At 38.8% G+C, this 22035-nt stretch overlaps 1 protein-coding gene across 8 annotated transcripts in view; it reads left to right on the top strand.

Annotated features, from left to right (window-relative positions):
* Nucleotides 1-22035, top strand: part of NCKAP5 (NCK associated protein 5) — a 395107-nt gene that overhangs the window by 38803 nt on the left and 334269 nt on the right. For all 8 annotated transcript variants that reach the window (XM_064661544.1, XM_064661543.1, XM_064661545.1 and 5 more), the window contains one exon: nucleotides 6516-6644. In XM_064661544.1, the coding sequence (XP_064517614.1) occupies nucleotides 6576-6644 (69 nt within the window). In that variant the 5' untranslated portion in view covers nucleotides 6516-6575. The remainder of the gene's footprint in view (nucleotides 1-6515; nucleotides 6645-22035) is intronic.

The following is a 22035-nucleotide window of genomic DNA, read 5'->3' as shown; positions in this document are numbered from 1 at the left end:
ATCCAAATAGAAAACACTGAAAAGGTTAAAGCTTTGATTATGTTAGTCTATAAATGTTCATAGTCTTCTTTTTGCCAGAAAGAAAATGAGGGCTGAAAATGGCAATGGATGAATCATGCTTATTACAGAATACGGAAATTATATTGGTTCAACCCATTCTTGTTAATGCTGAAAGAACGTAATCTTGTGCCCTCTCATTTTATGTCACTGCAACCCACCTTATCCTCTTAAATGAATGCATGCATCCATTTAATTAACCTGGTGAGATACTGAGATATAAATCTTTTAAATGCTTCTCGTGCAATTCATCTTGACAGCTGTCGTAGTAATAACATCTTTAATGCCATATTCTTTATTTTCTGATGTATTGAAATTCCTGGTATTATTTTGAGCACACTGATAGGTTTGCTGGATTTAAGACCTTAATCTTAACTTGTTTAAATCCTAGGAGCAGTGCTATAGAAAGCTTTACTGGTTGTTTAGTTTGCTGAATAAATGGAAGATTATCTTGCATGTAGAAAGCATAAATGTATTTTGAAAACAGTGTCTGAAGCAGGGTGGAATTTATAGCTGAGATGTTTTATTTTAAATGCTGTGTTTCTAGAACATTCTACTAAGGGTCTGTTCTTTGCTGCCAAGTGATCCCCAGTCAAAAATGGCATGATATTGTCCTACATGCTCTACTGATTCTGGTTTCAGGGATGGGATAAGGACAGGAGAGATCTACAGTGTTTGGCTCTCAAATTAGTCAACCCACAGTTTCTTTGTAGACTGCCATGTGTCAGTGCCATTGTACTTTTTTAAAAATCATAATGAATCACAGAATTATTAGGATTGGAAGGGACCTCTGGTGATCATCAAGTCCAACCCTCCTGCCGAGGCAGGGTAAAAGATGAGGAGGTTCCTTGTTCCTGGCTCTGTCCCTTCCTACACTTCCTTGGGGCTACTGGTGCATGGCCTAGTGCATGTCAGGCAGATAGTGGTAGGACAAGGGGGAATGGTTTTAAACTAAAAGAAAAGAGATTTAAGTTAGATATTACATGGCATGGCTGACTCTATGTGATATCTGTACAGTTCCAGGAGTTGGACTTGATGATCCTTGTGGGTCCCTTCGAACTCAGCATATTCTGTGAATATCCTTTGGAACAGAGAGTTTTAGAGATTGTAAGAAATTTGAGGTGTATAAAAATTAATTTTCCCACAGGAAAATGAAGAAAGAGAACAATTATTAAGAATATTATTCTGTCCAGGTATTTCTGACTGACTTGGCATATTTTTTAATATAATTTTCCCAAGCCAATCAGTATCTAGGTATGTAGGCAGAATGGTACAGCAGTGCTGTGTTTGCTGTCTTATAATTCCCATAATATTCTACTCATCTAAGCACTTTAGCTTCCGGCATTGGAATTTTTCTAATTTAATTAACTCATTAATGCTGGCACATGGCACATTCTCCTTCCCTCTCCGCAAAAATGCAGCTTGCTTATCTAAATAGCAACCTAATCCAGTGGGTGTGAGTGCACAACACATACATTAGTGCTAATGAACTGCTGACCAGCCTAAGCAAATACCTGGGAGTATTGGGCATTAGGCAGGCAGGCCTGCTCATGGCACTGCTGTGAAACACACTGGGGCAAAACAAAAAGCATTTAGCTAAGTTTCAGGTTGCAGAAATGTTCATGTCGCTGTAGTTTTCTGTGTCCTGAGGGTTGAGTTTTGAAACATCAACTCAAAGGAGAATTTATGAATTATTTTTCCACTTTGTCATTTCAAGTCATGACCAGGCTAAATATCCTGATGGGAAGAGATAAGGATGTGTTAATGAAACTGTTTTAATGGCTGCCTTGTAGTGACTAGGCAGGATTTTTTTCACCTTTTATGAAGGTGCGGTTTTCTTCTTTCCTGCTCTGATGGTTTGAAAACACTACTATTTGGAAAAAAACCAAAACAAAACAAGGGAAATAATCAAATTTCTTAGTACAAACCTGGCCCGTTTTTTGACTGGCCCATGGCTGGCAAGATAAATATAGTGATTTCATAGAGCTGAACCTAACTGTGATCTGTTGAACAAACATCAGCTCCTTAATTCTGGAATCCTTTTTTTCTTCCAGTTCTGAAAGGCCCTAAAAACTGTACTGTACTTTTCTGACAAAGACCACAACAAAAGCAAGCATATGCACAGTGGTGTTAGTGCCAGAGCTGGCAAAGGAAATATAGCCATACAGTGACAGATTCAATTCAATTCAATTAGGTTCTCAGGAAACTGAATCACTCCACAGATCGGTAATGAGATATAAAATCTTTCACCTTTAGGTCACCTGTTCATTCTAACTAACATTTGCATTGATGACAATCTTTGCTTTCTCATTGCTGCCTCCTGACCTATGCCAGTGATATTATTTTCCTTCTCATTTCATTACTGAGGGATAATACTAGTTCTGGTTATTTCCTCTCAGTCAAAGCCTGGCTGTCAAACAAGTAGGAGTATCAGAGTAGAAAAAAGCATTTAAAGGTGATCACTGTATAATTTTGGCCTCATTCTGTTATCCAACAATTAGATGTCCACATCACAAATCCTGTCCTCTTGTTAACATCTGGGAAAGACAAGCAGACTGCTGAGAGGGAATACCTTGCTGCCCCACGGGTGTTTTGCCTTCTGCCAGCATTAAGGTGTGTAAAGCAGAAGGTGGGGAGGCTGCATCATATCTATCCTGGATTCAAAAAAAAGGATGCTAGTTTGCTGACATTTTTGTTATGTGTCATAACTGTCAAATTTATACAAATTTGTAAGAGAAAGAAAAATAAATACAGTCCATTTCCAGTTACCAAAATGATATACACCGTGTGCTGGTTCCCAGCTGGCATATGTTGGCATAGCTCTGTTGAAATGTAACTGCAGTTTTAAGCTGTCTGAAAATATCTTGGATGCTAAGGAATATAACATTGTACGTTTTCATCAGCTAAAGCAATATACATCAATCATCCTTTGTTACTACTAGAAATGAAGAGGGTATTATAATCCAAAAAATTTCTTGCATGGATTTTAGAGTGCTTTTCTGTGTTAATCACACCATTCCTCCAGGGCATACTTTTAGAGCCATCTCCTAAAGTAATGAACATTCTTGTACTGAGTACTAAAAATACTGCACTTTAGGATATATAATCAAGTTGATGCCTCCGGCTTGCTGGCTTTATGAACAGTGAGGGTAATATCACACTGAAGCAAGATCCCACTTAGGTCTCCCTCTGAGAGTTTTTTCTGTGTCCATACAAAGCGTTCTTTCCCAAGCTCAGTACAAATCTGAAAAGACAATAAGCAAACATCTGGGACCTGCATTCTCTTGGACTGATCCCCATACACTTCTTGAAGATACAGGCTTAATCGCTGAGTGCCTCTAAATTCAGTGTCTTCCCCCATATGTTCAGCACAGATGAACTTTATAATCCCTTAGAAAAGAGTCCTACAGCAGAAAAATTTCCTCAGCACTTGAAGATGTGCCCCCAAAGATTTGGCAATGCACATATGTGAGTGGAGTATTGGTGAAAACACGATAAATCAGAAGGGAGTTTGCAATAGTTCACAGTTCAGCTGAGTTAAATGGGACTGTCAAGGTCTGAGTTCAGATCACTGGGGTCTCTGCTATAAACAGACTGACACAAATTGGTCAGGGAAGGCAGACAAATGTCTACAGTTTGTTCTCTTGGTAACACAAAAATACTATTTCTGATGATTGGGCAAACTGATTCCAAGAGCTTTTTACATTTCAAGGCTCTTCCATCTGGAGAGCTGTTCTCTGCTGAACTTCCCAGTGGATGTGATAGCTCCATTTGGAGTTGTTGTTAGTCTTTTGGTTGGTCCCAGAGGAAGAGAGATTTACCTGTGAGGGTAATTTTTTCTGTGTGACAAGCAGTGCGGTGCACAAAAATAATCATTCCAAGAGGGAAACTTGTTCTATTTTTCTTAAGTACTTCACTCTGATGATCAGTTTTCTTTAAAGGCCTCCTGAGTTGGGTACTTTGAGGCACCAACATATGTCGGTACAGGTGATGCATTGTATTATCTTGTCTGATAATTGCCTGTGATTCAAAACTTTAAGTGGGTTTAGCCTTAGGTGGTTAACTCTTCAGGAGAGATCTGTGACAGCCTGCTAATGGTGACGTGCAGAGATATGAGCTCCCATGGTATGGGGGGAAGAAGTGGAGCCTGCAGGTCTGAAGTTGCTTCACCAGTACATGAGTAGGTCCACGTGCTGTCCTAGGAATGGCTGCAGTAAATCCACTCCCTGAAGTGCCCAAGGCAGCATATAAACTATAGGAATAATTAATATTAATCCTTTCTCCTTTTACTTCTAAACTAGAATTTGGGGTGGTTCCATCAAATGCTTGCAGACAGAAACTTCAGGCACTTATTCATACTAAATACTTGACTTTCTATGGGGATCACTGGCTCCAACTGTAGTTCTCACTCGCTCATTCCTAAGTGGTTCTGTGCTCAACAAAGGCTCCCTTGATGTAAGTCCTGCTCTCCAGGCGTGATGCATGCACAGAAGAATGATACAGAGATTACATAAGGTCTTTCTTTTGCTAATTTCTGGCACAGTCACAAAAACAGTGTAATAAATTGCTGCTGTGTTTGTTTAAATCTATTGTGTTTCTTTTGAGACATGGTAGCTAATCAAGAAACAATGGGAATTATGTGATAGCACATCATTGAGATTCCTTACTAACTGAATTAAATAGCATGTGCAGCTTTAGGATCGGAACTACAAAAAAGCTAACAAGGGCTTACAGGTAAACCTGGAACAAACCTGTAAGGCAGGAATGATCACAGTGCAACAACTGAGATTTTCCTACCGTTGTGGGTACATGTTCTCACTGCATGTGTTCTTTAGATGAAAGGATAGAGAGGCTAATTGTTATCTGCTTGGGAGAAAATGGCCTGAATTTTGGTCTTGAATAAGTATAAATGAGAAGTATAAAAGAAGCATAGGAGACACCAGGTGCTGTTCAATAGAAGGCTGAATTCATGACTGGATGATTTGGTAGCTGGACCACTTACAGTTTCCCCGTGGGAAGTGTTTTAAAAGAGCAGTCGCAGTGTGATGCCCATATTGATCCAAGTTTGCATGACTCTGGGAGCCCTCTGAATTCCAGCTGGTTTCAGAGCCTGAGCCTGGGGCATCCTGCTCTCCTTGCAGGCGGCCTGTGCTTGACCCACATTCAGGCTCCTTTGTGCCCTCATGGCAAAGCATTTGGGGTCAACTCGAGGAAAGAGTTGCGGTGTTTTTATCTGCTTGATATCCCCATAGCGACAGATGGGATCGTTCACAGGTGCAAGAGAAGTCAACTCTATCCATAGGCATGCAAATGTATCTGGAGGGCACATGCAAGGCTTCTTTTGGGAATGCCAGCTGCGCTATCCTACAGCCGAACCCAGTGGTATTCGTGCATCACCTGTGTGTGACCCAAGCTAATGTTCCGAATAAGCAAAAAGGATCAGAAGCAGACCAATTTTACTCTTGCCTAATTTTGTTTTTTTTCAGTCAATGTGAGTTAGCCTAGTTAAGAGATACAGAGTGTTGCCCTCTGATACAGTAAATACAGTCATTATGAGATGCAGGAGAAAATTGTACTTGGTTCTGTGTGAGCATGTCTGCCTGCCTTAATTTAGGCAAGATTCTGACTTCTGTTATTATTCTACTATTTTCTGTAGATCCTGAATAAATTCATTAACTTTGCCCATGTTCCTGAATCACAAACAATAAATATTACCTTAAAATGCAAGCTAAAACTTTAGATAGATATATCAAACAAGAACATTTAGGGAAAGAGAGAGATGGTAGTTTTTACTTATAAGCAGTGGCTTGGTTTTAGTAGAAACCACTGGCCAGGAATTGCCAAACCCTATGAAACTGGAAGGACTAATTTCCTTTTTGATACCTTTGTGGGCTGAATTCCCTGGCTGCTCTTTACAGGCAGTGGGACTGTCAGATTATCACAGCAGAATCTTTGACCTTAAAAACTTAAGGAAAGTGCTGAGGGCATTTGTCTCTCATTAAGGATAATGGGAGTTGAAAGCTTTTAGAACTCTTCAGGATTAGGTCCAAAATTTGTACATCACAAGTAGCAGCACAGATGTGCCAACAAGCAAGGCTTACTGAGAAGTGCAATTAATGTGAAACGAACTGCTTCCCTCCCCCTCCCGGCCCCAGGTAGTTCATTGGCTCTGCAAATCCAGCTTCCAGCCCAGTTCAAAAGAGACTATGAAAACATGGGTGCATTGATAAAGACAGTAGTAGCAGATTTATTTTTTTTTTTCTTTGAGAAGCAACCCAAACACATTGGTAATATTTCTGTTTGGAGAGTTTAATGTTTTTGGCACAGAAAATTTGTTTTTGGAACACAGCCTACTAGAGACACAAAGTCATTAGCTTCTGGGTTATTACAAAGTTAATGAGGAAAGACTGAAATTGTTAAGTAGAATATTGAAATGTGCATTTAATTTTTTTTTTCAGTGATGCTGGAAACAGACTGACATTTCAAGTTGATCAAAAGGAAAACAAATAACCTCAGCTATGGAGAGAAAAAGACAGCTACAGAAAAGGGAATTTGGGAAAAGACTTTCTCTGGACAGCAGTCTTGTGGTAAGAATGAATATTTACTGAATATATCTTCTGTCATATTTAGTTGTTAATAAGCAATACTAATAATTATGTGCATTTTAAGGGTGTTTATCTATTCATCACAATATGACAACCTTTTGTGATTATTAAGATTCTTCAGAGAAAAAGTACTGGAGGAGTTTTACAGCAGCCTCGATAGAAATTTGTCATTATATATAAACATGTCCCTGAATTCACTGAATTTACCCAAGAAAGGAACCCAGACCAATATAACAAAGTTTTAATTAAAGTACTACTCAGCCTCTGTGGAATCAGTCTGTATTGCTTCATACTTAGCTTATGAGAGCTGTAGGTTACTTAGGTCGTATAATCAGAAATGTTTATTTCACTGTCAAGGATACAAATAAAAATTTTTTCATCATAGTGAATGTATAAACTTCTCTAATATCAACTGAAAGATAAACATAAATGTCACATGCTGTAAAATAATTGCTTTTGCTATACATAGGGTTTACATTAATTGGAGATTGCATTCTAATTTATTTTTAGTTAATGTTTTCAAATGCTGACTGAGATGAACAAGGAGTTTTTGAGCAGTACTGTGGACACATGACTGGAAAATGCTCATGAATGCTGAACAGTTGTGTTCAAGGATAAATATACCCATGTCAAGTACTCAGCAGGCTAGTTTGCAAATACTGAAACAAGCAAAACTGAGAGAGCCGAGGAAACCCATGCCATCTCTTTGACATTAATATAGTTGATCTTCTGAGAAAGAAGGTTGTTGTTAATAGAGCTGCCTTTTTTCTTTTTTTTTCTTCTTTTTTTTTTTTTTTTTTTTGGTGTTCATATGGCTGAGATTGATGCTGGGAAGTAATGGAAGCAGTTTAGGGTTCATTAATGAACACCAGTTTGGCTCCTTACATAAAGCACACAAAATACTAAACTTTGCCCAATGCCACTCATAAATAACAAGTCAAATGATTCACAAAGCAGTACTTGATTAGAGGAAGAAAAGGACAGCAGCAGGTTAACAGGGCACCAGAGAATAAGCAAGAATAAGCAATATGTACCAATAGGCATTTGAAGTCCTCATCTCCAGTGGCTCCTTGAGCAGGTATTTCTCATCTCCAGTAACATCCCTTTACACACAGGTAGTGACTGTGGGACCCCAACCCTGTTGCCTGCAATGCTGGGTAGCAAGGCCTCATCCACCCCTGTGCTAACCCCACTGCCTGAGCTGCCCACAGCTCACTCTGGCCAGTCACTCCTGCCTCACCTACATTGCAGTATGCTGCTGAGATTTTCTCCACATAAAAGGCTACAAAGACGTCCTTGAAAATGGAAACTCTTCTGTTTTGTCTCTTTGGTCTGACTTCTGTATTCCCATGATGTAACGTGTTGCCCTAATTTATGGTGATCACATGTCTCAAGCAAATTTTAAGATGATTAATCTACCTTGAATTTTACTCATTATTACAACTATGTAGTTTTCTTCATCTTATGCTAAAACTGTAGTTTGGGCTTTTTTTTTTTTTCCCAGGGTAAAAGGCCCACTGACATAGTAAAAGCAGTGAACACATACCAAGCAGGTTTCAGTCTATCCACTGATTCTCTTCATTCACCTGCTGTTCTCTTTATCAGGGCTAGTGGAGCAGTACTACCTTCCCAGGTTTCTACCCCTTCAAGGACTCTGCTTATCTCCCTTGGGCCTTGGCTACAAGGTCTGCACTTCTCCGGGGTATGTTAGTTGGCCAGTGAAGAAATGTGCAGATCATGTTTTAAAAGGGGTCTGCTTTTTTTTTCACTGTTTCTGATGATGATGAATTACACCCCTTTATTTTGAAAAATAAGATCAGTTAGAGAGATATAAAAGTAGGAAGAGTAGCAAGTTCTCCCCCTGACTCTAAGCTGCCCTCAGAATCCTTATGAGAAGACGTCTAAGCTTCTCCTGTTCAGGACGTGCAAATCAGGGCTCTGATGGTGAGAGGTAACTGGTTTTAGCTTGTTCAGCCTGCAACAAAATCTGCCCTCTTAGCTTGCATGCACTCAGCAGACCATATCATTCTCTCAGTGCTTTAAAACTGTTTCTAGCTTGTGGGTATAGAAGGTAGATTTGATATGAACTCACAATTTTATGTAATACGCTCCGAGTCCAAAAAAAATCTGGAAGGTTTTGTCTGCTCAGAAGTATGTTTATTCCCAGGGCCAACCTCTGTTATAAGTTCTAGGCATGCACACCCCCAAAACAGACCTCAGCCTAAATCCTGCAGCAAGAATGTACTGCTGTGATCCAAACAATCAGCCATGAACAGTCAATATTTATGGAGAAAAGAATACTCATAGAAACTGGGTACTGAAAGCCAAGGGAAATGCTAGCAGTTGTGAATTTTGCACAAAGATATTGCATAGTATGGCAAATCAGTACTGTTTTTCCCAAAATGCTTACAGTCATGTAATGGACTAGATTTGACCTTTACTAAATGTATTAAGATAGAAACTTTAATTTCCCTGTGATCTGCTGTGTGGATGGGAACAAGGAACTAGGTATTTCTGGCTTCCAGTCCCACCTATTGCAAATTTGGATTTGATTTATAGCCAAGATGGTGTACTATGTTTAATTCTTACCCTTCTATATCAGTATGGGCGGAGTAGAGAGAGACTGCCAATGTCATAGGGAATGGTGTGTAACACCATCAAAAGTGCTAGTGCATATTAAAATGCTCATAAGGACTTAATTGGAAGAGAAACGGAAACTGTGGCTGTATGAGAAGCTGACACTCTCTCCCTGCTCTTCAGCAAGTGGTAAGCAGGGCGGGAGATTACACAGCTGAAATCAGTCTTCAAGCACTGCTGGTGTGAATTAATGTTAATATGTGCCAGCTGAAGATCTGCGGCTAATTAGCCCATATTGGTGTGAAAGTATTGAAGGACATGTCAGGGAAAGAGATATTGCAATATTTCAATATTTTGTACATATAAACTGATCATGTCATCAGCCTGACACACCCAGTTTTAAAACAGTGTCTTTTGCTGTGGGTGGCACTCACAGGTTGTGGTTGCCTGTAGAGTTTCTCAGTGCACTCATCCATTTGCTGCTCTGGTGTCTTGCAGGTCAGTGTCTATGAAGCTTTATATTGAGTCGAATATCTGTAACTAGATCAGAGTCATTCATACATAATTAGAAACTTTTGAGCACTCTTCATTGTTTTGGAAGAGACATTTTGAGATTCAAATGCCTTCAGCAGCCTGTTAGTAAATCACACCAGATGTCTTGTGACTCCACAAAGTTCAACCAGGCAAAGCAAAGCCCTTTGTATTCCTCTTGTTTTCCCCAAATTCCTGTTCTATCATACCTCATCTTAATTATTGCCTTCATATCATATGATGTCTGTCTTTATTACCTTGTATTACCAAATTCTAATTGAGCGCTGTACTTTAGTCCGTTCCCTTGCTTGTGTAAGTTCTTATGTCTCTCTTGTCCTTTCTCTTCCCAAAGGTTTTGTGTTTTAACCTCTCAGGCATTCAGGGCTGGACACTTTGCTGGGGAAATCTTGCCTTGATTTGCTCAAATGCAGCTTGTCCTTCCAGCATTATTGTATCTCAGAAGGAATTATGATTTCTGTGTGTTTAAAGAAAACATGTTTCTACTTTTGTACTGTGAGATACAAATAGGCGTTTCTGATAACATTCCTCACCCTGCCCAGCTGCACTGCTTTTCCCATCTGCATCAGATTGTAATCTTCTTCTGGAATGCTTTTTTCCATGATTTAATCTACAAGTATTGCATAGTGATGTTTTAAAAAAAATAAATTCCTCTTCCTACCTCATCTTTTAGACTCTGAATATATAGGCCACAGTGGTAATCTATGGAAGAGTGAGAAAAGGAAAGAGTTGTTTCTGAAGAAAAGACATTACTTTCAACTCCTTAGAATATGGATCTGGGTCTTCGAAATATGACTATGAATTTCATCAGATAGTTTCATATTCAGGCCTATCCCATCAAACAATGAGTTTCAGGCTTCAGATAAGGAGAATCCATGTTAGGGACATCCTTCAAACAGAGAGAAATTTCATAAACAAGAAAACACTCTTCCTTACACCACAGAAACAGTAACTACCCTTTTTATCACCTCAGTTAAAGGAGAAGAGTTCAGTGTTGTTTTATATACTACTCTACCTCTTGCCAGCTGGTGTCTTGGAGGGATAAGCTTTACAAAGAAGGCAAATAGACTTTTTAAAATTAAAAAAATATAGATGCACAAATATGTTCATAAAATGTGCTTCATAGAGGGCATTTTTTTTTTAATTGAGTAATGAAGAACCTTATGAATTAATACTTTACTGGAAGTTAGTAATCTGAAACTGTGTATTTTAACAAGATCCAGAATCCTACCACTATTAAGAAAAGGCAGAGAATGCAGCAGAGGAATTGATAGCACTGTGGCCTAGGTCAAAGGAGCATCTTACTATTTGCTTCAAGGAAATTAGATCCCTATCAGCTTTTAGTCATAATATCACAGATGGTACTCCAGAAATTTCTGGTATAGCCAATGGCTGTTATTGCTCTGTCACCTTCCAGTATTGGCAACATGTTGGAGATTTATTATACACCCACTCATTTACATTTGCAGACAAAGCAGGTAAGCCTGCAGTGATGGTAATGTTTCATAGCTTGGATTCAGATGAAACAGCTACAAAATATTAATTTCGTAGCAATTCTTACAGGTAATCCTATGAGATCAGTTACAGAAAATAATATCTTTGTAATTTCTACCTGATATTTAAAACCCAAAACATATCACCGAAGGAGGAGACACTTTTTACAGTTTCAATATCATTTTATGCTACCTTACAATGCTATTGTATTTTGGGTTTATAAAGTATTCTTCTGCTAATTGATTACAATCAAAACACCACAACTCTGAAAACCAAACAGATTTGCGATAGGAGGACTAAGACTTCTTTGGTTCTAAATAGCAGATCTTCATTCCATCATGTTGTTCTGACATTAACAAAGGTATTTTATTGTATATGTAGTCATAAGATGAAAAGATAGACAAGCATTGAAGAACAAAGTGGAACTCTGCCCTGTTGGATTGCTGTGTAAGAAGTGAGACCAAAGCCATTGCTGTTATTGCCACACTACTTCTGTTTAGCATGAAAGCAAACTGCAAAATTCATAATATTGTTGGAATGTATTTATTTGGAATACATTGCTTAGCTGTCACATACCTCCGTGTCAGATTGTTTTCTGCTAAAGGAGAAAGAGTTCTTTCTGAAGAACATTTTGCTTATTGTGTGGCTTAAATCCTTAAATCCTTTAGATTTAGTTAAAAAGAACAGCTTTATAAAGTGAAACAGTGTGAACATTTCATGGTTTTAATTTTTTTCATGTTAAATCATTTCAGCATATTTAGTTGAAAATAACTAGTGAATGAAAGTAGGTAAATACAGGACAGAAAGGGATTTTTTCTGTGTTCTTTTTTTTTTTGTGCTTCAAACTGGAATACAAAAAGGAAACTAATATGAAAATTCATAGTAAAATACAAAATATACTTCAATAGCATTTAAGCACATGCTTTCTTAATATAGGTAAAATGAAGACATTTTTGATGTGAGAAGGTTTCTTAGCTGATATTTGCAATTTATTATTCAGTGTGTGAGGGAGGCAGCTTAGACAGGGAATGCTATTAAAAAGGCTAATGAAAGGATTGGTTGTATTTCAGATTTTCCCTACAGAAGTTCTTCACTAAAAAGAAAACTGGAAAAACCCCCAAAACTAAATAGACCCCAAGCCAAGCTTTTAAGTAATTTGTGTGGGATGAGGAGAGTATTAGAACATATCACTGCCACCAGGGCTGCATTGGCTACTCTGTTCACTGGGGTGCTCCTTGAAAATAATAAAAGCCCTATCCTTTGCCTGATCCAAACTGTCCAGTTGCCTCCCAGGCCCTTTTGATCAGGAAAAAGTCAATGTTTCAAACTGTGCTCTTTATTTATGTGGATAATTCCCAGCCTGACTACACACGTGGTTGGCCCTTGCAGCTGTGGTGGCATTTAGCTAGGGAGATTTGAGAGCAGAATATCTTTTAGAGGCAGCCAGCATTTATCAAAGTAAAAGCTTCTGTTTTATTTAAAATGAAGCTTTTACTTCTGAAAGCAAGCTGGGGTCAAGCGCTTCGCTGGTGGCTCGTGAACTGTGCCCTGCTGCTTTCATTCTGGTCACCCACTCCTGTGGGACTCTGTAGGATGAGCTTTAACGGCACCACTTTGTTGTAACAAGGGTAGAATGTAATGTAATGAATTGTACTGGGACATGGGAGTAATACCTTCATCAGCCTGTGCTTCTACTGGTTTCATGGGCACAAACACTGAGTTGAATTGGAGGGTGTTGAGAAGTGTGCTTGCATTATGTGGGGCTGGGAGCCAGGTGTTTGAGGGTTGAGCCTGACATCTGTCACCTCTAATCAATTTCTAACTCAGTTTAATAAATTGCTAATTCAGTTTTCTCATTAATAAAATTCTGATTCGGTTTTCTCATCAATAAATTTGACATTGTAATAATTTCTCTACCTCATAAGTATTCTAGGAGCGGTCTGTTATTAGCATGAGTCTGTGGCTTGCTTTGATATCTTCAGATGAAAGGTGTCACAGTGAATGTGACGTTACAGCAAAGCTGTGAAAAGTGCTGCACCAGCAAGGCAGAAAGGGAACCCTTCCTACGTGGGAAATAAATTTAGTGAAGGGAATAGCCCTGGTTTTTTTCCTAGATGACTGTGACATTCACAGTTACATCACTGTGTAACATAACATAACCCAGCATTTTCAAACAAAAGGTGGCATTAAAAATATTGCCTTGTCAGGTGTCTGCTAATGTTCTAACTTTTGTAGGCTGATAATCCTTTCCACCTAAAAAGTGCTGCCATATTCCCTATGAATCTGCAAGTATTTTTTAATCCTCTCAAAACTTGGATTTTTATTTGTGTGTTAATTTATAATTCAGAATTTTATTCATCTGGATACACCATCAATAAGAAAACCTGTGCCAAGGATTTAATCTGGCACTGCAAAAGCATTGGAAAAGACACACAGTGAGTCTCAGACAAATAGATTTCAGTGTTTTGCAAGCTAAAACATTCATAACATCCAGTGCATACAGCAGGAGTATAAGTCAAGGAGAATGGTTTAATAAAGGTGACAAGTGGGGAATTCTGAGGTAGAAGACAGAATACAGGAAAGAACACTAGTGAAGTACAGCTTGTGTTACTAATTCAATAGGTTAAGGTTTGCACATTCACAGGGAAAACCCTAAGTTAGGGAATTGACACAAGGACTGAGTAAACTGAATTCTAAGAAAAATCCACTCATAAAATCATTGGACAGTTTAGGTTGGAAGGGACCTTAAAGATCATGTAGTTGCAACCCCACTGCGTATTCCTCATGACAAAGTTAGCATCATGCTATTCTGCTAATCTGACAGTAAGGACGTTTGTTCCAATGAAGTGGTATCAACTGTCTATAAAATAGACAGTCCTGAAATCTGCTTGAAACTTTTTAGAAAAAGAAAATCCCTGTGTGGGTAGAGTGTGTAAAAACCATCTAAACAGAAGAATAGATTTTTTTGTGCACACCCCGTGCCTTTAACACCAAGACTTCGAGGAAATGGAGCTATCTATAAATGTAGTGCCAAGAGCACTGACTTGTCTGCATTTGCATTTTCAATAAAGTGAAAGTCGAGTCAAGAGCTCTGGTGTTAGGCACAAGCAAACACAGAAGAAAAGGACCATCTAAACGGGTCAGTTTACAGCAGAAACTGGGGAGAGGTGAGGAGAAAAGAGAAACCACTGGTGTGGGACAGCAGTGCTTAGGGTTGATGTTAGCATATCCCTAATGCTAACAATGCGGGAAACTGTGGTCTGCATGGATTTAAGGGCATCATTTGCCAGCACAGCAGTACTTCTAGGGTACTAGAAGTATAATCTACATCAGCTTGGATAAAGAGCATAAAGTCACTAGTTTCACAAAGAAAGACAGATGATGGCACTTCCATGTAGCAGTAGTGGAGATGACTGGTTTGGATTTCATTTGTGGAAGACAGATTCAAAAATAAAGAAGTGTGTAAGGCAGCGGACATTCTGGGAAGCAGTTAAGTTACTCTAAGCCCCACTTTTGAACTCTGAGGAGCAGCCTGGCAAACCTACCATCATAACTAAAATATATGGGGGCTGTGAGTTCAAAAGGACTCTATGAACCCAGGGAATTATATTAGAAGACATGAGTGTTGGATCTAATGTAAAGAAATGGCTCCATTAGGTGCCAATGCCATGGAAAGAACTGAAATTCGTGCTTGAAGTGGTACAGGTAGTGACCTATTGCTTTGATTAAAGCTTATACCAATAGAAATCAATGAGCTTTTTCAGAAAAACTGGAGACGTGGATAAACAGTAAGCAGTAGGAAGGTGCTTGAAGAGAGACTAAAATTAAAAAGCTCATACACAACATTGAAACCAAGAAAACAGTGCATGGAGCACATTGTTCCTGAGCAACAGTTTGAATAATATTCCTGCTGTAAGATACCTCAATGGTTTGTTTATTGATCAAAAGCACTGACACCAACACAGGCAGAAGTGTACTCCAAGAGAGGAATTGTTTACCATTTGTTGCTGCACATCAGAAGTCACATCAATAGGTATATATGGTGACATGGTGACAGCTGAAACAGAACTCATGTCCCTAGAGACTGTGCTTTGACAAACTGCTGGCTTTTGCTTTCTCATATCTTTGGCACATAAACCTAAAGTGACAAATATGAGACTTGAAGGTTAAAATAAAAGCTTTAAGAGAAATTTCTGTAGCTGATCTGCCCTTGTTCATTGTCACAGAACTGGATGCAAAAGTGAAGGAAAAGTAAGAAGTGCAGAGAACAGAAAAGATGGTTTTAATCATGCCTGCAAATTAGCTGCCAGATGGACCAGGAAAAAAAAACAGAGGGCAATGATTATCTGTGGCCTTTTAAAAAAGCTGGGAAATTGGTCTACGTTGCTACAGAATCTCAGCAATTTCACTGACAGACTTTTAACATGAAAATATTAAATCTTCACCAATTTCTAAGAAGCTTTTAAAGACACAAACTTGGCTGCAGAGGAGGAACTAAAAATGAAAATGAAGGAAAAAGCAAGAGACAAATGTCTGCATGAATTCTGAGAGTTATTCAGGAAAGAAATTTCAACCTAGTACAATACAAAATTTGGGTGTATCAAGAAGAAATGGTGTTAAGTATTCAACTTGACAAACTCCAGAGACTGAACTGTGAGAAGTTTGTGGTAATTTGCATTTAGATAGCAAAGCTTGGAAGAAAACAGTCATAATTTCATCTCAGTACAGAGGAGACAATGTGCTGAGACCTAGTTTTCTTAAATATTATTCAATCTGAGACATAATTGGGGGTACATCTCCCTCAATTTGGGAGAAATTTTGCTGTGGAACTATTTTACTGATAGTAGATCTGTATTTTGGATGGAACCCCATGTCTTGATTTGGAGTTTTGATGATTTGCAGTGTGCATGCCAGGCTCTGCTCCCCAGGGCCTTTGGGAGAAGCTGGCAGGTGCCTGCCATCTGGTCCATAGCCAGCTCAGCAGCCTCCTGCCTTCTTCCCCGAAGATGCCAGTGAGGATCAGGCTGCAAGCAAAGGAAGAGAGCTCAAGTGTTGTGATCCTGCTCCTGGCCGTGATCTTGGGCTGCTCTCTCCCTTTTCCCTTCCCCTTCCCCATCAGTTACAAAGTGTAGCTGTGACAGATGTAAGTCCAGCCACAGAAGAGGAAAGGTCATGGAAAGCTTTGGATTTACTGTGAGTGTGCACACACGCTGTGTGTGCCACACGATTATGTGCCTTACTGTGACATGAAGGCTGTGTATCATCAGACTAGCCAGGGATAAGCACTCACCAAGGGAAATGGATATACCAGGGACCCTTATCTAGGTCTGGTAAGCTACCAAATGCAGCAGTGTAATTGGAGGCTTTGCCTGCCCAGATGTTAAGAGCAGAAGGCTGCCTGTAACAAGAGATCTGAGGAGATTGGGGTTACCTAAATAGGGATTTTATTGGCAAACCTTTTAAAATGCTTCAGGCCTTCAGCAATTAAACATAACGCACACACTGAAAAGCACAAGTCTCCTCTGTCTCTCCCAGTTGTCTGATTCTACTTGAAGACAATCCTGGGGAAAAGAGACAGAGAAATTATGTCCTGTGTTGTTATAATTCCTTTACCCTGCAAGACCAAGAAGTCCTGCTAAGTCAGTCATGGCATCTTCTCACATGTCCTGTTATGAATATTATTGCATCCTTGAATCTACATTTCTCTCACAGACTTGCGTGCATGTCAGTGTACAAAGGGGAAAAAAAATGTTTGCAAAAAGATATGTAGGCATTTCCAGATAGATTTATTTTACAAATAGGTATGGTCAGCTTTCCCCAGTGATCTTGAGTTTTGCTAATTTTGTCCACTTACTCACAGTGATTGTGAGACAGCCTCAAATCAAAGCTACAGCTTTGAACTGCCTTCAAACCAGTATTTCCAGCCTGCATTAAAAATCCTGAGATTTTTATATTTGTTTTAGTTCCAGATGGAAAGTCCTGTTTTTGTTCTAAATATATATATATATATATATATACTTTTCTCCCCCGGCTCATTTAATTCTCTGTCTGTGATAGATAATGTACACTGTTTTGCTTTACAAGTTTACAATTTTCATCTTTAGATAAAATGTGTCTTCCTGAAAATTTCAGTTAAATCACTTTATGTTTTGCCTTTATGGAATAAGTGTTTCCTCATTAAAAATCAAGCTGCCAAAGAACTGGCTAAATATTTCATGTGGAAAATATTCTTCTTCATGCTGTCGACAGAGCTATGCAAGACTTTGCTGTGTAAATACGTCTTTTGCTGGAGGAAGGGACACTTGAGGATAGGTACCCCAATTCCAGGCATTTTTCTGTTCTGGGGAGTCTGTAAGTCCTTGTTGAGCTCTAATTGCTGCAAATGGTTCTGCCAGCAGCTTGTTCCTGCTTCTGTTCCTGCACCTCTGAGCCTGCGTGTGTGCTTTGGCTTTTAGGGCCTTGTGTGACCCAGATAGGAAATGAGCTGGGATCATTGCAAAGCATTTAAAATAATTGGGTATCAACAGCTGGCTTTATGGAAAGCTAACAGTGTGAATCCAGAGAGTTTTTATGATTTCAGTGGGTATTTTTCCTAGTGTATAAGGCAGATCCAAGTAATTTTGGCTGGGAAACAATTTCCCAACTTATTTCTGTAATGATACCTCGGAGTTTTTCATTATAGTGAAAATCTCTAGTAGGTCTGAAGGGAAAAATTACCTCCATTGTTTCCAGACACCCAATATGTTTTCTCTGTGCTTGAATTTATGAGTTTTGGCAAAGATAACTCATGATATGATCATGTTTCAGGGTAGTGGTTTCTTGCACTGAATCCCAAACGAATGTGTAACTGTTCAGAAGGCTCCAGTGTGTCTTTGGTGATGTACAAATACAGGAGATTGCTCTCCAAAATCCTACCAATCTGTTTTTGTCTTCAGTGTATTATTTACTGCACAGTGTATTGGAAGAATATTTTTGAAGTACAATTTACTTCCTAACTTCTTTTAAAGTTTTTATGTCATAAATTGCAGTCCTTGTCAAAAAGAGCAATATTTGACTCTTGATGACAATTCTGTTGTTTGTATTGCTTTGTAAGTAAATTCAAATATGCATGTTTATTAAAGAGCTTTCCTGGAAGACAAGTGCTTGAACCAAATGACTTTGCAGAGTGTAAAGCAGAATTCCTCTCAGATTGAACCATTAGACTGGGGCAGAACAGGTATTACCATCCCGAGAAATTTGTTTCATTATTTTGTCTTTTTCTTTTCAACTAAAATGATTTTTTTTTTTTTACTTAGAAATGTTGAAAACATCTCCTTTTAAACTGAATTTACTTTCCTCCCATCTTTGCTGCAACGCTTTCAGTCATCATTTGTATTCCTTGCATTCCCCTGCTGCCCAGCTCCCCACCTGGAGCAGCAGGTTACACAGCTGTCATCCTCTGAAGTGCTGTCTCTGGAGGAGAAGCAACCCCAGACTCTGACTGGTACACGGGATGGAGGAGGTGGAGGCACTCAGCAGGTGAACTACAGTGCTCTCTGTGGCCTTAAGCACACCAGGCTTGAGAGTAAAAAGCAAAAGGCTTCTGACTCATACTAAGAAGGCCTATGTGGGTATGTGTGTGTGCATTAGATTCATGTAAACTGTCCTCAGAAATCAAACATTTTGTGTTATCCTAAAGGAAATCTGTTTTATAAGAATTATATTGTTATTTTCCTTCAAAAATTCTGATTTTTCTTGTGGAAACCGTGGTCTCCTCTGGAGTAGTCTATAAAAAGTTCCTGAACAGCTTTTGTAAAGCTAGCAAAGATACTGTTTTTAACTTTAGCCAGTCTATCTATTGCCTTACTCCACTTAGTAGAAATTTCAGTGGCATTGATTAGATAAATATCTCAGGCAGGAAGGTACATACTGCATAAAAGTTAAGGTGACAGAATCTACCATTGCAAGTGTTTGCATCTTATCTCACTGTGTCTTTTATATGTCTTGAACTCTGGAACAAAATGGGCTTTTTTCTGATGTACATCTGTCTAAGACAAAAACTGAGCTGATCTCCTCTGTTTATTCTGTAGATATTTTCATTCAAACATTTTTTAGTTATCCACTAGCATCTCATGCCTGTTGCTCCTGCTGTTACTGAAGGTTGGATAGGAGTTTTCTCTCATGTTGTGTCTTTGTAAATTGGATCATCTTGTGATACTGAACCATGCTGGTTGTCACTGGCTAAGCAGCAGGTTCCTCCTAACCCTCTTCCATGTGTGGTTCTGTTTGATAGGATTCTTATATACTTTCCAACCACCTTGTAATCTCAGTTTCATCTGCAGCTTCAAGCTTTCCTTTGAACACCACATCAACTACATTGTCAAGGCTTTTTTTGTTTTTTTTTTTTTTCATCTGTGTAGGAATTCAGCAAAAGCTCAGGTCTCGCTGTCTCAGCAGGACAGAGAGAGTTTGATTTATAAGTGGATAACAGCACAAGCTGAATTATTGCAGTAGCTGGCTCACAGCCTCCCAGATTGGCTTCTACATGGTATTCTGAAGTTTGTGCAAAATTCACTGTATGTTCTAAAGGACATACAATTAAATGTGTCTGGAAATCAGCACACCACACTGACACAAGGCACTGAATTATTTTTGAATATGGAATTGTTTATACCTAAAAAGTTTTAAATATGCTTCCCTCCCCACGTGCCTGTGTCCAGCTTTTTTATGGCATAGGAATGAATTTAATGAGTATAACATACATCACTGAAGAGGTTTATCTCACCTTTGCTCACTTACTGTCCTTGAGGGACTTGGTCACTGCTGGTGTCATGTTGTTGTTTCCTTCTGGTGTTTCCCTCTGATTCCTTTCAGAGTCAGTCCTAAGTGACCTGGGAATCTCCTTCAATGAAGGCTATGTGTTTCAAAGGAGTTAGGTTTTTTTGCATTCACCAGTTTTATGATTACTGCTTAGCAATTAAATTAATCCTTTTGATTTATAATTGCTTAGTTCTGCTGATTGTGAATTGACTAATGACTGCAGACGTATTGCTTTGGGCATTCCTCTTTGGCTACTTTATTTACAGAAGTGGGATGCTGGAAACTTTCAGACATCTTAAGTCACTAGTTCCTTTGAAAGACTTAACTAATGTGTCTTCACCTCTTCAGAAACTACATTTACAAAAATGTGTTTGATAGGGAGTTGCTAGCTGCAGCAATGCAGCCTTACCTACCATATCAAGGTAAAGATTCGTAATTATGCACAGATCAAACTATTCTTCATCTGCCAAAACTTTGCTAATGCAGATTTGACAATTAAAACTACTTTATTATCTATATAGAATAGTTTATATGGCACTGAAATTACAGCATCTATTCTTTTGAGTACAGAATTAACTTTCTGAAATGAGCAATTATATTATGTAATTCATTTTTACATCAAGATTAATTAAAAAATAAATCCTTTAGGTATTTCAGGACTGTGAGATAATTTTAAAAATTATTTTAATAGTGGAATTTAAACTTTAAAAAAGTCAGACTTACTGTAAGTACATTTAATTTTTTTCATACTGTTTTTAATAGCTAAAAGTTTCTTCTTCAGCAGAATCTTCTTTCTTCCAAGTGAAAAATACATACTCCATGTTCTTCCTTTTGCATAAAGCAGAGGGCACAGGTGCTTTTTTTTTTGAAAAATGCACCATTCAGATTAATTATTACATCCTATTGGGATGGGACAAGACTGGAAAGATGCCTGTTGTTTATCCATGAGCACTGGGACTCCACTACCTGCAGAGGATGAACAAGGCAGAAGGTCAATTCCAGAACTTCTGGAGTTTAAGGGCAGACTGAGTTAAGGCATAATGTGTATCATGTTGGTCAGTCTCACATGTAACACCAGGCCTTTCTAAGGAGGATGTGACTGACTTCTCTGCCTGTTACTGACTATAGGTGTTGCTGATATTGGATCAAGGACAGCGTCACTCACAACTCCATAGTGCTGTTTGGGACCAATTCTGGGCCATACAAAAGGAAGTCCAACACAGCCTGCAGCTTTCTTACCCACCATGTCCCTAGTGGCACTCAAAGATGTGGGCTTCTGTCAAAAAACCAGTTTAACCCCTCTGAGCCTGACTTCAAGACAGTCTTAAACAATTGTAGTGCCCTGGACTGTGACAGAACAATGCAGCCAGGACGAAAAAGTTTTAAAAATTAAAATAACAAAATACAGATAGTTCTGTGGACAGAACTATGACGGATCACAGTTATAGCCACATGGTTTTCACTACCACAGATAACCTCTGTGCCTGTGAACTTTACACCTTAATATGCATATATCATCTTAAATCTTTGACTCTAAATTTGTAATGCTTCTTTTCCAGATAATTAAGATATCCTTGCAATACTTTTGCCTGTAGCCTTCTGCTGATAGTGTCAACTCTAGTTTTAGCCCTTTTGCACTGGCTAATAAAAACTAGTTGTATAGTTCTGTGGCTCTGTGCAGATGTGCTCTCAGGTCAGCCCTCCCACGGAAAGCTCAGTCGATGTGGGCTCTATAGGAGGGATGGAGATGAGGGGCCGTGTTAGGTCGTGCTGGGTCAATGAACTGATTTGAATATGCTTCTTGCACTTAACTCAGTGAGGAATGTTTGAAGCTCCTACCTGCGAGCCTCAACTTATCTTGTAGAGATATATGAATTATTAACAACCATAAATGTTTCTAGTCCTTTTGTAAAACTAACCTCCTGTATTTATTTTCGTGATGGTCTGCAATCTG

The sequence above is a fragment of the Pseudopipra pipra genome, chromosome 7 (genome assembly GCF_036250125.1).
Source record: "Pseudopipra pipra isolate bDixPip1 chromosome 7, bDixPip1.hap1, whole genome shotgun sequence".
Classification (NCBI taxonomy): domain Eukaryota; kingdom Metazoa; phylum Chordata; class Aves; order Passeriformes; family Pipridae; genus Pseudopipra; species Pseudopipra pipra.
This window is presented reverse-complemented; position numbering and strand designations above follow the sequence as displayed.